Source organism: Neoarius graeffei, chromosome 3 (genome assembly GCF_027579695.1).
Source record: "Neoarius graeffei isolate fNeoGra1 chromosome 3, fNeoGra1.pri, whole genome shotgun sequence".
NCBI lineage: Eukaryota > Metazoa > Chordata > Actinopteri > Siluriformes > Ariidae > Neoarius > Neoarius graeffei.
In genome coordinates, this window is record NC_083571.1 from 43,487,450 (window position 1) to 43,504,747 (window position 17,298).

General features: G+C 40.2%; 1 protein-coding gene across 1 annotated transcript in view; it reads left to right on the forward strand.

Annotated features, from left to right (window-relative positions):
* eys (eyes shut homolog) overlaps positions 1-17,298 on the forward strand; it is an 877,903-nt gene that overhangs the window by 595,025 nt on the left and 265,580 nt on the right. Inside the window, 2 exon segments of the mRNA XM_060915649.1 lie at positions 9,570-9,720; positions 15,117-15,229. Coding sequence (XP_060771632.1) covers positions 9,570-9,720; positions 15,117-15,229 — 264 coding nt within the window.

Genomic DNA, 17,298 nt, shown 5'->3' on the forward strand with positions numbered 1-17,298 from the left:
GCCAAACCGAGCCGAGTGGGGCTAGGGGCGTGAGCAGACACTCCCCTGTGCACTGATTGGTGAGGAGGAGTGTCCTCACATGCCCACACACGCCCCACGAGCACGCTGGGATCTGTAAACACCGTAAACACGGAAGAAGAAGAATTACGAATTACGAGAATTTCTGAAGCCTTATGCGCCTCGCCTCATCTATACGCTCTTGCCAGTATCTGTTGGTGTTGTCGGTGACAACAAGCCACAGCACCAAGACCAGCAACACTAACGACTCCATGTCCTCCATGTTTATTGTTTACTATCCGGGTCGTGAGACTACCGCTTAAAAGATCACTGATGTCACTGTTTGCGCCGCCTAACGACATCATGTGAAGTCCACCCACTTTCGCTAACTCCACCCAATGTGTCCACCCACTTCCAGCCAGCACGGTTCAGCGCAGTTGTAGTCGAAATGCAACTCCAACAGCCCCACTCAGCTCGACTCAGCCCAACTCAGCACGGCACAGCTCAGCCCAACTCAGCTGCGTTTGTAGTGGAAAAGCGGCACAAGTGGGAGAGGATCAGCACTTGGACCAGGAGCTAAGTAGAGTAGGTGGGGAGGAAGGGGTGGATCATTCGAATGTTGTAAAGGAGAAATCATGTCTGGGTCACTGCAGTGATGTTCTTCAAAGAGGAGAGTCTGTTGTCGAACACCACCCCTCGGATCTCCGCACTGGGTGAAGGTGACATAAAGATGTCCCCCAGGGAGATGACAAAATCCAAGGGTGAAGAGGAGGGAGTGGGAATGAAGATCACCTCTGTCTTGCCTGGTTTGAGCTTCAGGTGGTGGTTGTCCATCCAGCTCTGGAGGTCATGGAGGCAAGCAGAGATGCAAGCAGAGGCCTGTGTGTCAGAAAGAGGAAAACAGAGAAACAATTGAGTGTCATCAGCATAGCAGTGGTAGGATAGACCTTGAGCAGAGATAATCAGGCTGACAGACTTGGTGTATAGGGTGAAGAGAAGCAGACCAAGGATTGAACATTGGGTGACACCAGTGGTAAGTGGGCCTGGTGATGCTGTACCAGCCTAGGTAACCTGGAAAGAGCGACCAGAGAGGTAGGACTTGAACCAATCCAGGGTTATCCCATAGATCCCCAGTGCTGATGGGGATGACAGGAGGATGGGGTGATCAATGGTGTCAAATACAGTAGAAAGGTCAAAGAGAATCAGGACAGAGGAGAGGGAGGTGGCACATGCTGCATGAAGTGCCTCACTGATGGAGAGAAGCACAGCTCAGGAATATTAATGAATATCAATATTCATTAAGTCAAAATATTATTTAAATTCACTAAATTCATGAAATCAAAATATTAATATTAATGAATTAATGAATAATATCCTTGTGAATATTCATTCACAAAAGCAGTACTCAAGTCATGAGTGGAGATACTCAGATGAGGGGGGTGGCATAATTCTAATGAGCAACCCTTGTGACATAAATAGGGAGCCAAATCTGAACGACTTGTTGAAGCACATGTTTTCTCAAATAGGCAGCCCAAAAGAAACTGATTGGAGTTTCTTATTTTAAAGTTTGTGGGTTGGTAGACACTCCAGATACCCAAATGATAAAAGCACTGAATAGTACTTTTTTTTTCAAAATGGGCTCCCTTTAAAACATTGATGGTAAAATCACAATACTTTTTAGAAATCAATTTGAGATTAAGCATGTAAGACTTTACAAGTGAATAGTGTATTTTTTAAAAGCAAAAAATATCAAAATGGATTTATTTATTTAGTTAATTAGTTATTGAATAAGACTTTGTGTAGTTAAATATGTGTAAATTAGCATAATTTATACTCTTCTGAAAGATACATTCACAGAAAAGTTTATTGGAATATTTCATGCCATTTTTCATGTTCATTTTTCAATTCAACAAATTGAAAAATTCCTCTGTTGTAAGTTTTTTTAAGAAAAACAAGTTTAAAATAAAGGTGATTTCATGTAAGTTCACACTATGTGTGGTTTATAAGGTTTATAAAATGAACTGACGTGGATGTCACAATGCCACATAACAAGCCTTTCAGGGATTTATGATGTGGCATGATTGTGCTAAGTGGGTGGAGCTAAAGCTTTCTTAAAGTGTAACCTCATCCACACACCTTAGCATAACTCTGCCCACTGCATATTTTCAAAACTGCTAAAAAGTGGACTGGGGGTGGGGGTAGCAGCTGAGAGGGGGGACAGCCTGAGGAGGGGGTAGAGGTGGGAAAATAGCACAAACTTTTGTGAATGATGAGGCTTGATCAACATATATTTGAAAATGAACATGGTTTCACAGACTCCCAGTCAAGGCCAGGGGATGGGGAGGTGTTAAAGTACAGCACTCTAGATAAGCGTGCAAAGCTTTTTATCCATTTAGCCTGAATTGTGTTCTTCTACATTACTCCTCTGCTACATAACAGTCACGTTATCGGTGTCCTTGCTAAAGATATGTTAAAAGTAATGTTGTGAAAAAATGTCTTTTTTAGCTTCATATCACATGGAAAATATAAGAGAAAGCTAATCTCTAATTTGAGAAAATAAATAATCCTGATCAAAAATAAATTTTTAACAAAAAAAAATCACGATTATTGACACCCCTGTATTGGGTGCTGTGTGCACCTTTCCAGCATAACAGCATTGAGTCTTCTTTTCAATTCAGGATTGTTTACTATCTGAAAAACTTAAAAAACGTACATTGAATCCATATGTTATGAATCTGTATCTATTTTTTTTTTAACATAGGCAACAAAGGGTCATCCACAATGCCTTTGTAGAGCATTGAAAGGAGGTCAACCAAGGCACCACCCAGGGCAGTGTTAGTGGCCCCATCTCTGTTTAATATATATATCTCATCTCATCTCATTATCTCTAGCCGCTTTATCCTTCTACAGGGTCGCAGGCAAGCTGGAGCCTATCCCAGCTGACTACGGGCGAAAGGCGGGGTACACCCTGGACAAGTCGCCAGGTCATCACAGGGCTGACACATAGACACAGACAACCATTCACACTCGCATTCACACCTACGGTCAATTTAGAGTCACCAGTTAACCTAATCTGCATGTCTTTGGACTGTGGGGGAAACCGGAGCACCCGGAGGAAACCCACGCGGACACGGGAGAACATGCAAACTCTGCACAGAAAGGCCCTCGCTGGCCACGGGGCTCGAACCCGGACCTTCTTGCTGTGAGGCAACGGTGCTAACCACTATACCACCATGCCGCCATATATATATATATATATATATATATATATATATATATATATATATATATATACACACACAACCCCGATTCCAAAAACGTTGGGACAAAGTACAAATTGTAAATAAAAATGGAATGCAATAATGTGGAAATTTCAAAATTCCATATTTTATTCAGAATAGAACATAGATGACATATCAAATGTTTAAACTGAGAAAATGTATCATTTAAAGAGAAAAATTAGGTGATTTTAAATTTCATGACAACAACACATCTCAAAAAAGTTGGGACAAGGCCATGTTTCCCACTGTGAGACATCCCCTTTTCTCTTTACAACAGTCTGTAAACGTCTGGGGACTGAGGAGACAAGTTGCTCAAGTTTAGGGATAGGAATGTTAACCCATTCTTGTCTAATGTAGGATTCTAGTTGCTCAACTGTCTTAGGTCTTTTTTGTCATATCTTCCGTTTTATGATGCACCAAATGTTTTCTATGGGTGAAAGATCTGGACTGCAGGCTGGCCAGTTCAGTACCCGGACCCTTCTTCTATGCAGCCATGATGCTGTAATTGATGCAGTATGTGGTTTGGCATTGTCATGTTGGAAAATGCAAGGTCTTCCCTGAAAGAGATGTCATCTGGATGGGAGCATACGTTGCTCTAGAACCTGGCTATACCTTTCAGCATTGATGGTGTCTTTCCAGATGTGTAAGCTGCCCATGCCACACACACTAATGCAACCCCATACCATCAGAGATGCAGGCTTCTTAACTGAGCGCTGATAACAACTTGGTTCGTCCTTTTCCTCTTTAGTCCGAATGACACGGCATCCCTGATTTCCATAAAGAACTTCAAATTTTGATTTGTCTGACCACAGAACAGTTTTTCAGTTTGCCACAGTCCATTTTAAATGAGCCTTGGCCCAGAGAAGATGTCTGCGCTTCTGGATCATGTTTAGATAAAGGTGGGGTACACCCTGGACAAGTCACCAGATCATCACAGGGCTGACACATAGACACAGACAAGCATTCACATTCACACCTACGGTCAATTTAGAGTCACCAGTTAACCTAACCTGCATGTCTTTGGACTGTGGGGGAAACCGGAGCACCCGGAGGAAACTCACACGGACACGGGGAGAACATGCAAACTCCGCACAGAAAGGCCCTCGTCGGCCATGGGGCTCGAACCCGGACCTTTTTGCTGTGAGGCGACAGCGCTAACCACTACACCACCGTGCCGCCTAATTAGAAGTTGTACATCACATTTGTTATTATTATTATTTGCAATTATCCATATCTCATGTAGCATTATTACACTTTAGTACTACATATTATGTTTGAAACATTTAGCTTATATTATTCTGTAATCTTTTTGCCCTTTAGTTTTTATATATCGTTACATAGGATATGTAATTTTAGCTTATGCAATAAATACTTATTATTATTATTATTATTATTATTATTATAGTTCACTTCACAGGGTTTCAAAGGGGTTTAGGACAGGAGTCTTGGACAGCTGTGTCAAAAACTCTATTCGTTTGTCACTGAATCATGTTTTGTGTATTTGGAGATATCTTGTGGATCATTGTTCTACTGGAAGAACCAACCCCGACCCAGTTCTTCACACATGCTGCTAGATTTTCATTTAAAATCTCCTTGTGTTCAGCAGGTCCATGATACCAAGAGTCCTAGCAAGGTTCTTAGGGCCTTTGGAAGAAAAATATCCTCACATCATCACCACAGATCCTTCTCGATACTTAACAAAGGGGATTTAGGTTCTTTTCTGTATGACCATCCTGAAGTATTTGTTGTCAAAAAGCTGATTTATGTCTCATTTTCCCATTGAACCCAGGTCCAGTCAGTGTTCCAGTAGCATCCAAGTGCTCATATTTGTGGTTAATTGAAAGAAAATGCTTTCTTTTGGTACAAAAATATTTTGTTGACATAAAGATGGTATCTAATTGTAGATTTGGAATCTTTTTGACCCCAAATTGCCTACATCTTGTACAAATTTCCAATGATAATCCTTTTTGTCTTTCTAACCATCTTTCTCACTGTACGTGGGGAATAATATACTATCATCTTCTATGCAGGTTCATTACAGCTCAGGTTGTTTCAAACTTGTTAATTATTGCTTTAACAGTGGATTTCGGGTATGTAGCCATTTTTATACCCACTAGATGATTCATAAAGGTTAACAACATTGTGTGTTCTCTAATTGTCCCCATGGTGATAAATGACTAAGGGAATGTGGTCTCTATGCAACCTTATATTCATACTTGAGTGAAACAGGAGGTGAAAAATAAATAAAATAAAAGATATTTAGTAAAAGATAATATACAGTACCAGTCAAAAGTTTGAACACACCTACTCATTCATAGGTTTTTCTGTATTTTGACTATTTTCTACATTGTAGAACAATACTAAAGACATCAAAACTATTAAATAACATATGAAACAAATGGGGGCGGCACGGTGGTGTAGTGGTTAGCGCTGTCGCCTCATAGCAAGAAGGTCCTGGGTTTGAGCCCCGGGGCCGGCGAGGGCCTTTCTGTGTGGAGTTTGCATGTTCTCCCCATGTCCGCGTGGGTTTCCTCCGGGTGCTCCGGTTTCCCCCACAGTCCAAAGACATGCAAGTTAGGTTAACTGGTGACTCTAAATTGACCGTAGGTGTGAATGTGAGTGTGAATGGTTGTCTGTGTCTATGTGTCAGCCCTGTGATGACCTGGCGACTTGTCCAGGGTGTATCCCGCCTTTCGCCCGTAGTCAGCTGGGATAGGCTCCAGCTTGCCTGCGACCCTGTAGAAGGATAAAGCGGCTAGAGATAATGAGATGAGATGAAACAAATGGAATTATGTGGTAAACAAAAAAAAGTGTTAAAAAATAAAACCAAAACATGTTTCATATTTTAGATTCTTCAAACCTTAAAGCGTTGCACACTATTGGCATTATCTTAACCAGCTTCATGAGGTAGTCACCTGGAATGATTTCCAGTTAACAGGTGTGCCTTGACAAAAATTAATTAGTGAAGTTTCTTGCCTTTTTAATGTGTTTGAGATCAAACAGTAAATAATAATAAAAAAATAAATAGCACTATTCCACAACTGTAGTAATCCAAATTATTTGAAGAACCACTCAACTAAGTAAAGAGAAATGACAGTCCATTATTACTTTAAGACATGAACATGAAGTGTACTGGTACTGTATATGATATACAGTGTGTGTGTGTGTAAACAGTTATTCCATGAAATCAAATTGTATATGAGCTGATAGCCGACAAGGCGCGTAGCACTGAGTCAGTTATAAGCCATGTACGACAAGATTGAGTGGAATAACTGTTTTGTTCTGTCCACATTCACTGGATGTTGAGAAACAGAGCATTTTTATTTTTTGCAAATTTGATAAATAAAAACTTTATATAAAACATCCGACAAAATCATTTCCACTTGGAATGTAAACAAACTGGTGAAATGACAGTAGGAATTTGTGAAAAATGCTATAATAATAATTTTTGAAAAATAAAAAAAATATGTTATTACCATGAAATACTATCATTCCATATTTTGTTGCTTTTTTTTGGGGGGAGGGGTTTGTTTTCGAGTTGAGTTTTCATTTTGTCTTCGGTTGGTTCAGTAACATGGACTGCCATTTTCTTCTTCCTCTTTAGGGTTTTTTGGCCATTGGCAAACCAATTTAAAGGTGCAATACTGCCACCAACTGGGCTGGAGTGTGGAACAGGCAATATTGGGGGGAAGCAACTATATTATTTTAGCTATGTCTGTTTCTTTTAAATACTTGATAACAAAGTGATATATCTGACTTGATGCACTCCGCCATTTTGTTTTTCTCTTATACGAGCTGATAGCCTAGCAGTAGAGTAGCCAAGCAGACTACGCGATTGCTTATATCCACTGAATGTGGATAGAATATTTAACAGTTATTCCATGAAATTGAGTCAGACATGAGCTGATAGCCAGTGAGGCGCGTAGTGCTGAGTCAGCTATAAGCCATGTACGACAAGCTTGAGTGGAATAACTGTTTTATTCTATCCACATTTATTCAATTTTGAGAAACAGAGCATTTTTTATTTTTATTTTTTGCAAATTCAATAAATAAAAACTTTAGACAAAACGTCCGACAAAATCCTTTCCGTTTAGAATGTAAACAAACCGGTGAAATGACAGTAGCAATTTGTGAAAAAATGTTATAATAATAATTCTTGAAAAATAAAAAAAGATATGTTCTTACTATCAATACTTTCATTCCATATTTTGTTGGGTTTTTGTGTATTTTGGGGGGGGTTATTTTTGAGTAGAGTTTTTATTTTGTCAACCAACCAAGGACAAAATAAAAACTCTACTCGAAAACAAAACCCCAAAAAATATAAAAAAAAACAACAAAATATGGAATGAAAGTATTTGATAAGAACGTATCTTCTTTATTTTTCAAGAATTATTATTATAGCATTTTTCACGGGCCGGCACGGTGGTGTAGTGGTTAGCGCTGTCGCCTCACAGCGGGAGGGTCCTGGGTTCGAGCCCCGGGGCCGGCGAGGGCCTTTCTGTGTGGAATTTGCATGTTCTCCCCATGTCCGCGTGGGTTTCCTCCGGGTGCTCCGGTTTCCCCCAAAGACATGCAGGTTAGGTTAACTGGTGACTCTAAATTGACCGTAGGTGTGAATGTGAGTGTGAATGGTTATCTGTGTCTATGTGTCAGCCCTGTAATGACCTGGTGACTTGTCCAGGGTGTACCCCGCCTTTCGCCCGTAGTCAGCTGGCATAGGCTCCAGCTTGCCTGCGACCCTGTAGAAGGATAAAGCGGCTAGAGATAATGAGATGAGATGAATGAGCATTTTTCACAAATTGCTACTGTCATTTCACCTGGTTTGTTTACATTCTAAGCGGAAATTATTTTATCGGACGTTTTGTATGAAGTTTTTATTGATCGAATTTGCAAAAAATTAAAAATGCTCTGTTTCTCAAAATCCAGTAAATGTGGAGAGAATAAAACAGTTATTCCATTCAATCTTGTTGTACATGGACGTGGCATGGAACGCCGAGTCGGCTGTCAGTTCATGTACGACTCACTTTTATGGAATAACTGATTAACTTATATAAATCATCTCATCTCATTATCTCTAGCCGCTTTATCCTGTTCTACAGGGTCGCAGGCAAGCTGGAGCCTATCCCAGCTGACTATGGGTGAAAGGCGGGGTACACCCTGGACAAGTCGCCAGGTCATCACAGGGCTGACACACAGACACAGACAACCATTCACACTCACACCTACAGTCAATTTAGAGTCACCAGTTAACCTAACCTGCATGTGTTTGGGGGAAACCGGAGCACCCGGAGGAAATCCACATGGACACGGGGAGAACATGCAAAGTCCACACAGAAAGGCCCTTGCTGGCCAAGGGGCCCGAACCCGGACCTTCTTGCTGTGAGGCGACAGCGCTAACCACTACACCACCGTGCCGCCCTATATATATATATATATATATATATATATATATATATATATAGAGAGAGAGAGAGAGAGAGAGAGAGAGAGAGAGAGATGAATATCTAAGTCTGTCAATAATTGAAATGTTTATTTGGATAAGGTTTTCCTTAGAATAAATTTACTTCAGTAAAAGGTTAGATTTTTTTCTCATTTTAGTGTGAGATAAATCAATAAAAGGCACCCTTATTCAATGATATTTATATTCCATGTAGAGACCAAAACTGCAATTCATGACTTTATAAATTGCTTAGAGACATGTGAGATGTTTTTTTCTCTCCTGTCATTTCCTTGTCCATGTTTTTAACACTGAGTCATTATAAAAACAGGGGAATAAATCATGTGTAGAGGAGAAAAGTGAGAACTTTAAAGTCATAACTGTGTGCTAAAATTTGATGTGCCATGTCGAACAGAAAATAATGAATACCAAATTCATTATGTATTCTCCTTTGCTTTTAAAGCACTCCTTTCTCTTCTGTATCCATGGAAACAATGTTTATCATATTCTCCACAAACTGTTTTGGTGTGAGTATTAAAAAGAGGTAAAACATAGCCATAAAATGCAAATTAGATTGCTTGGCTTTTATAATAATTGTTGTTTCCTAAGGCAAAGAAGAAATATTCTGAACATAAAAAGGAGAGTGTTATATCTTTGCTGCAAAGTAAACTAGAGATCATTAAATTCAGCATATTTACTACCGCTGAGCAAAGAGATAAACATGGTCCTAATGTTAGCTTTAAATATTCTAATATGATTTCACTGCCTGCATGCAGTTATGTAGTTCTCATCTTCATCCATATTCTTGACTATTCTGTGAGCCATTATTTTAATAAAACGCTTTTCCTCCACAGACAGGCTCTCGCTCCATGTGAAGCAGAGGTTACTGTGTCTGGCTTTCAACATGCTCAAAGTAATCCAAACAATTACTGGTTAGGAGTAACTTTCCAAACAACTGGCCACGTTTTTGTAGGAGGTCTGCCTCTCACTTATTCTTCATATAAGGTAAGATTATGCATTGTTTGTTTGTTTGTTTGTTTGTTTGTTTTGGGTTTTTTTGTATTAATACATGACAGATTAAAATTTTTCATGCCTTAGTTCATGCAGCAGTAGACATCTTCTATTAAAATTATTTTCTTTGTTCTGGATGAGAGGCAGGCTGTGTTTATATATGATGCAATGATGGTGAGTCAGAGGTGGTTGCAAATGCAAGTGTATAGTACACAGGTATCAATGTGTAGATTCAAACTGTTCGAGTAATAGAAGAAAAATTATCACAAATATCAGACAGGCAATGTGAAAAGACAGAAATAAAGGATGTTGGAGAAATGCAGGACATGCAGGTCTGTGTTCACACTGTAGTTTCACACTGTCAGTATAGAATGTAATTCTGTGCCGCTGAATCTTGTGAGATTTATGTAAGTTGACTGGAGTCATTAATGGTTACCATAGAAACAAACTCCTCACTCTGGCTGCAGGGTGCAAGTAGCATGAAACATAATTTCTGCATAACTTGACACACAAAGAAATAAAAAAAATAGTTTGAATTCTATGTAACAGACCAACATTGACCCAAGCAGCTGTTCAAAAATGAAATATGAAGCTGCATTTGCTTTTTGGCGATTTGTACATGCAAGGTTAGTTCAAGAAGGTGTTCATACTACAGTTAAATATAGGCCACATTGAATAAGGTCAACGACCTGAGAAAATAAATTGAATTAGAGATTGGTGTTTAGGCTTTTAGAGTGAATGGAGCTTAATTAATCCTCAGAACTAAGCAGGTTGGGCTTGAATAAGTAATAAGTATGGGTAAGAACAAATAAGAAAAAGCATGGATGATTCCCTGATAAACACACTTGACAGCAACAAACCACAATATCAGTATCATATAACCCCCAGATAGGACCCAGTGTGGGGTTGTAATGAATTAAAAACAGGGGTAGTTGCTCATCATTAAAATCAGTCATGTGGTTATTGGACATGTACCAAAGAAAGGGATCACTGGAAGCTAAAGAAGCTATAGTTCTGAAGGCAGGAGCAACACCAGTATGGGGGAGGATATTATACATGGTGATACACTATATGGCCAAAAGTAAGTAGACATCTGACCATCACGCCCATATTACAAGATCATGGGCATCCATCTCTCTTTGCACCCTTAACAGCCTCCTCTCTTCATTGAAGGCTTTCCACTAGATTTTGGAACATGATTTGCCCATCCAGGCATAAGAGCATTAGTGAGGTCAGGCAATGATGGCAGGCGCGAAAGCCTGGGGTGTAGTTGGTGTTCCAGTTCATCCCAAAAGTGTACAGTGGGGTTGAGGTCAGACCTCTGTCAGCCACTCAAGTTCTTCTACTCCAGCCTTGGCAAACCAGGTCTTCATAAATCTCAATTTGAGCACAGGGGCATTGTCATGCAGGAAGAGGTTTAGGCCCCTTAGCTGTAGTTAAAGGTCACTTTTAATGTTAAAGCATACAAACACATTCTAGAAAATTTTGTTCTTCGAACTTGTGATGTGATGGTCAGGTGTTAACATACTTTTGGCCATATATATCCCTTTTCTACCAAAGCAGTTCCGGGCCTTGTTTGGAGCTGGTGCCTAATTTTGGGCCAGTTCTTCATGTTTCAACAGCCAAAGAACTGGTTCTCAGCCAGGAAGGTTCCAAAGCAGCACCAAAACTGGTCTAAAACCAGGAAGCACTTATATCAGGGGCTAGGGGCAGGATTATCATGACCAACAAGACCAGCTAAAACTTTGTGACCACCATTTATACATTTCATACATTTTTTTACGATCCGAAGAAGAAAAAGAAATGATGTCGTCCAACATTGTCATTCTGCTTGGTGCTACCAATGCTAGCAGGCCAGGCTAGTTGCATTAATGGGGCAAGCATCTGGGAAAGTGGCAACATATATAGTCGTGTCATGACATGGCTCTATGATGGCTCTCAATCTAGTGGAAAAGGAAACTGGTTCTGAGACCACTCATAGATTGAACCAACTCCAAACCAGCAGCGGCCCAGAACTAGCACCTGGTTTGTATTGGTTGAAAGGGGCTATAGTGTACCTTCTAGTGTCCTGAATGGAGGCTTTTCAACAAGCAGAAGGAGAGCAGTACTCTCCAAGCCTGTGGATGGTGCTGTTCCATTGAGCTGTGACAGGGAGATAACCCCTATAACTCTCCTGGGTATTAGCCACTGTCCAAAATAGAAGGCAGCTGCCTTCATCCATTGTTTCATGAGTGGCATACTCTCAAAACAGTTTATATCGTGTCTTATGCACCCAAGGTGCTGCACTTTAGCTCACACACAGTATTATGGGATATGTAGGGTGATAAAGGGTACATGTATGTTGCATTCTAAAATCAGCCAAATGAAGGGATCTCAGAGGACACCATTCTATGTAAATATTCAAGACAGACATGACTCAGCATTCTCCTGCCTCTGAATACAAGTTGTGAGAAGAGTCAACATCAGAGCAGTTCTAAACATTCTATAATTCTCTAGGATCCTGACAATCTTGGATATGTGGCAAATAGTGAATGACAGAACTCTAACCTTTTGAGCAAGATATGGGATGATTGCCATGTACTGTATGTGGGTCCATCTCAGAAACTGGTCTCTCATTTGGGACATTATGGTCAAAAAATAAATTTTCTAATTTTACTATTTTTTTTGCATTTACCTAATACTCAATGTTTCTTTTGTCATGTTTAATAAGAATAAAGATAGCATCTTGCTTTATCTGACCTCCAGTGTGGAATTTTTTTTTTATTACAATTCAAATACTTTTGTAAAATTGATTTACATATAAAATAACTAGGGGTGGCACGGTGGTGTAGTGGTTAGCGCTGTCGCCTCACAGCAAGAAGGTCCTGGGTTCGAGCCCCGGGGCTGGCGAGGGCCTTTCTGTGCGGAGTTTGCATGTTCTCCCCGTGTCTGCGTGGGTTTCCTCCGGGTGCTCCGGTTTCCCCCACAGTCCAAAGACATGCAGGTTAGGTTAACTGGTGACTCTAAATTGACCGTAGGTGTGAATGTGAGTGTGAATGGTTGTCTGTGTCTATGTGTCAGCCCTGTGATGACCTGGCGACTTGTCCAGGGTGTACCCCGCCTTTCGCCCATAGTCAGCTGGGATAGGCTCCAGCTTGCCTGCAACCCTGTAAAAGGATAAAGCGGCTAGAGATAATGAGATGAGATGAGATAAAATAACTAGGGCGGCACGATGGTGTAGTGGTTAGCGCTGTCGCCTCACAGCAAGAAGGACCGGGTTTGAGCCCCGTGGCCGGCGAGGGCCTTTCTGTGCGGAGTTTGCATGTTCTCCCCGTGTCCGCGTGGGTTTCCTCCGGGTGCTCCGGTTTCCCCCACAGTCCAAAGACATGCAGGTTAGGCTAACTGGTGACTCTAAATTGACTGTAGGTGTGAATGGTTGTCTGTGTCTATGTGTCAGCCCTGTGATGACCTGGCGACTTGTCCAGGGTGTACCCCGCCTTTCGCCCATAGTCAGCTGGGATAGGCTCCAGCTTGCCTGCGACCCTGTAGAACAGGATAAAGCGGCTAGAGATAATGAGATGAGATAAAATAACTACATCATGAAGAATTAAAGCCCCTCCTTCACAGATGAGTGAAAATATTGAATAAATTTCCTCTTTTTGATTGCTTGGGTTAAAAATGCCAAGTTATGATGACTGAATTGATTATTCACTTAAATATGAATAATATGATACATTTTGGGTATTTGATATGGCGAAATAGGACAATAGGACATAATGGAAAAATCAAGAACACACCGGAAAGATGAGAATAACGGCGCTGGTAAAAGAACAGTGACTGTACCGGTTGAAGGTCGCGCAGGTGTCTGTTGCAGCGCGTGAGCATCGGGACATCACTAACGCACCGGACAGAGCGCAAGGCGGGGGCGGGGCAAAATGACTGGCTGTAGATTCTATCAAAAGTTCGATCTACATTGACCATGGTTGCAAAATATTGGCCAAAAATACGCAAACACTACGAAATATGAAAGTAAGATGAAAAAGAAACATTCTATAGCCTTATACTGCAAGACAAAAACAAAATAAAACTGTCAAAACTCACCTTTTCAGTGATAATGTCCAAACAGATCACCCGCGTAACAGAAAGACCACAAATGGAAGCACGAGCAACTTCTAACTGTTGGAGTGGAAAATTCCATTCTACACATGCAAATTGTTAATGTGTGTCCTTCCCCACACACAAATAACACGTTATGGTAAAAAATAGACCACAACTCATTTTATAGCTCAGAAATTCATACAAGACCAGCTACCATCGTAACATATTCTGTAAGAAACATATTCTATACCTAACTTTCAGCTTTTGTTTTAAAAATCAAAATCGCAGATTTATAACTAAATTTTTATATGGCGTAGTGATTTTAAGTTACTACTTTTGGTGAGGTAGTGACCTTGACCCTGAGGCTTTCTGTTTAGATCAAAACACACGATCGTATTGGTTTTGGGTATGCGGAAAATGGAGTTACAACGGTGATCAAATATTTTGCATGATGTTTTATTACGGTTATGATTATTCTGTGAGCGCACCAATCCTTAGGTGTATGAAGTTACAACTTAAAATACAATTAGTGATAATTGTAGACTTTTCAGTGGACTACAACCTTTTTAAGGGAATGCGATGTAGTCAACCATTTATCATGTCCCAGATCAAGACGCCATTTTCCCACAAATTTGCAGAATTTTTCCGAATTCTGAATAGAGTATTCACATAAAAGATTTAGTTTTATCTGTATTATTTCTTTCATCATTTTATTTCAAATTAAAACTAACATCACCATTCAAAACCATATAGTTTATTGACTGTGAGTATATTTAGTGGGGTACCCCCACAGTACCCAGTTTCTGAGACAGACCCATGTTCCAAGATTTAGACACACAGGGCCATGAATCAGTTGCTAATTTCTTAGGGAGGATCTGCACCAGAGGTAAATCAAACAGTAGAGCTCAAGGCCATTGAGTATGGGGGTACATACCATTTCAGATTCTACTGTGAAATTTGGAAAAAAGAAGAGACCTTAGGAGCAAGAGCCATTCAACAACAGAGAATGACTGTTTTATCCAAAAAAAAAAAAAACTTTTCAGAGTAAATGTGTCCTGCCAAGTTCTGAGCTATCTGGCTTTTGTCTTATGCAGGAACATTTGCAGTCTCATGAGACATATGTACATGTAAATGCTAAGTGATTTAAAAAACATTTTATAATTTTCTACAGGATACAGTGATTATATTGTGTGCAGCATGGCTTAACATTCACAATGCCTTATACTCACTGAATTTAAATCACTTCAAGCATGTGCTTGTGTTGTTGATTTCTTGGAGAAAAGAACACTGTCTTCTTTCCTCTTTTCCCTTAGGGAGCTGAGCCTTTATACAACTACACTGGCTGTATTGAAATAATTGAAATTAATAAGCTCAGAGGATTTCACGCTTTCAATGCCATTGCTGGGAACAACATAGAAAGCTGCAAGTAAGGATTCGTTTAATTAGGGGCTTGAATTTCTCTCTCTCTCTCTCTCTCTCTCTCTCTCTCTCTCTCTGGGATTTGTTTTTCTCCAGTCTGTTCTTTTTCATGGCTCTTGGACATGTGCTCTTCTCATGCATATCAGCAGTCACTTAAATACACTGGGTGCTATGGAAACTAATCAGATCAAATTGTCCATGCTTGTCAGTGCCATTGATGGATTTCAAAACAGTGCCATGTTCAAATAGCCAGATTGTGGGCTGGTGGAAAATGCTAACATTTATGCATGATTAGTTAGTTAATGGAGTAACAGAAATGGTAGTATAACTTGAAATTCATCAGTTCAGCCCTTGCTGTGTTCTTGTTTTGCTGAGAGTTTTGTCAAACGGTGTAGCTCCCCCAGTAACACGCAGACACGAAGTTTTCGATTAAAACACAGGGAACTCCTTTATTCCATCGTTGTTCAATTCGTCCTGTGAAAACTGATAATAAAACAATTAAACTGTTGCTAATCTCATTTAACAGACATCATTAAATGAACATAGCCAACTAGCAAGCTAGGTTAGCTAACTATTACAAACATTAGGTCACATACCTCGCTGGCAGCTTATCACCAAAGGAGCTAATAACTTCCACCTTTCTCCACGATGGCTTCCAGAACAATACTTAAAGGTTAATGCAAAGCAACATAAAACCATTCACTTTATGAATATTCTCCTTTTCCACCGTTACACCAAATATCTCTGTTTACGTGTGTGGTCTCAAAATTATGTCCCACAGGAAGTGGCTTCCAATTAAATGTTCCGCCCCAATGCAGCATAGAACCTATGCATATTATAATGCCCACAAACATATACTGTTCACAAAATGAACACATAAACCAAAAGATTAATTTCTACCCTCAATATTCAAAATATGATCCATACTATTAAAGTAACTGATGACAGTTATACTCCCACCAAAATTCTCTGATTTTTTTTTTTTATTTCTTAATGGGAAAAATATGAACTTTGTTATGAATTTGAATTACACCTTTAATACCCCTTTTTCATTATTTATATAAGACTAGCTGCAGATCTATACTAAGAATAGAGGTGCAAACAGTCCCTCAATCCACCTCCAGTAGTGTGACAGTCTTCTGAACAGGGCGTTCAAGGTAAGTAGGTTTGGATATACGTCTACCCTTTGGATCAAGTGTAGGATCGCCAATCAACAGCTTCAGCTTCCTCACTCTTCCATCCCTTCCTGGTAGCATTTCAGTGACCTTGGCCAACTTCCACTGGGTGCGTGGAGCCATGTCATCCAGCAGAAGAACAATGTCATTAACCTGTGTGTGTCTTTGGTCCACTTCTGCTGACACTGAAGATTCAAGAGGTATTCCTTCTTCCATTGCATCCAGAAACTGTTGGCCAAAAACTGAACATGATGCCATCTTTTACGAAGATAAAGGTCTTCCCTCACAAACTGTCCAGGAGGAGGAGAGATTATCGTTGACTTCATGGTCAGGATATGATTTGGTGTCAAGGGCTCTGGGCAAGATGCATCACAAAGATAATCAGTGGTTAACGGCCTGCTGTTAATAACAGCCATGACTTCATACAGGAATGTCCTGAGAGAGGAGCAGTCAAGTTGTCTGGATGACTGCTCTAGGATAGATGTTAAGACACTTCGGATGGTGCGAATTTGCCTTTCCCAGACACCACCCATATGACTTGAAGCTGACGTATTCATAATAAACTCGCATCCTTCTTCCCTAAAATTCTCTTTCTTCATTTCACCTAATGCCTCAGCAAACTCTCTTCTGGCACCAACAAAGTTCGTACCTTGGTCGCATCTTAATTGACGGATCGGTCCGTGAATGGAAATGGTAGCACGTAGTGCATTAATGAAGGAGTCAGTGGAAAGATCATCAAGCATCTCAATATGCACTGCTCTAGAAGCCATACAGGTAAGCAGTAGTCCGTAGCACTTCAGTTCCTTCCTTCCTTCCTTAACGTAGAATGGTCCAAAACAATCCATCCCACAATAAGTAAAAAGAGGAGCAACTTCTGTACGTTCCACAGGAAGATCTGCCA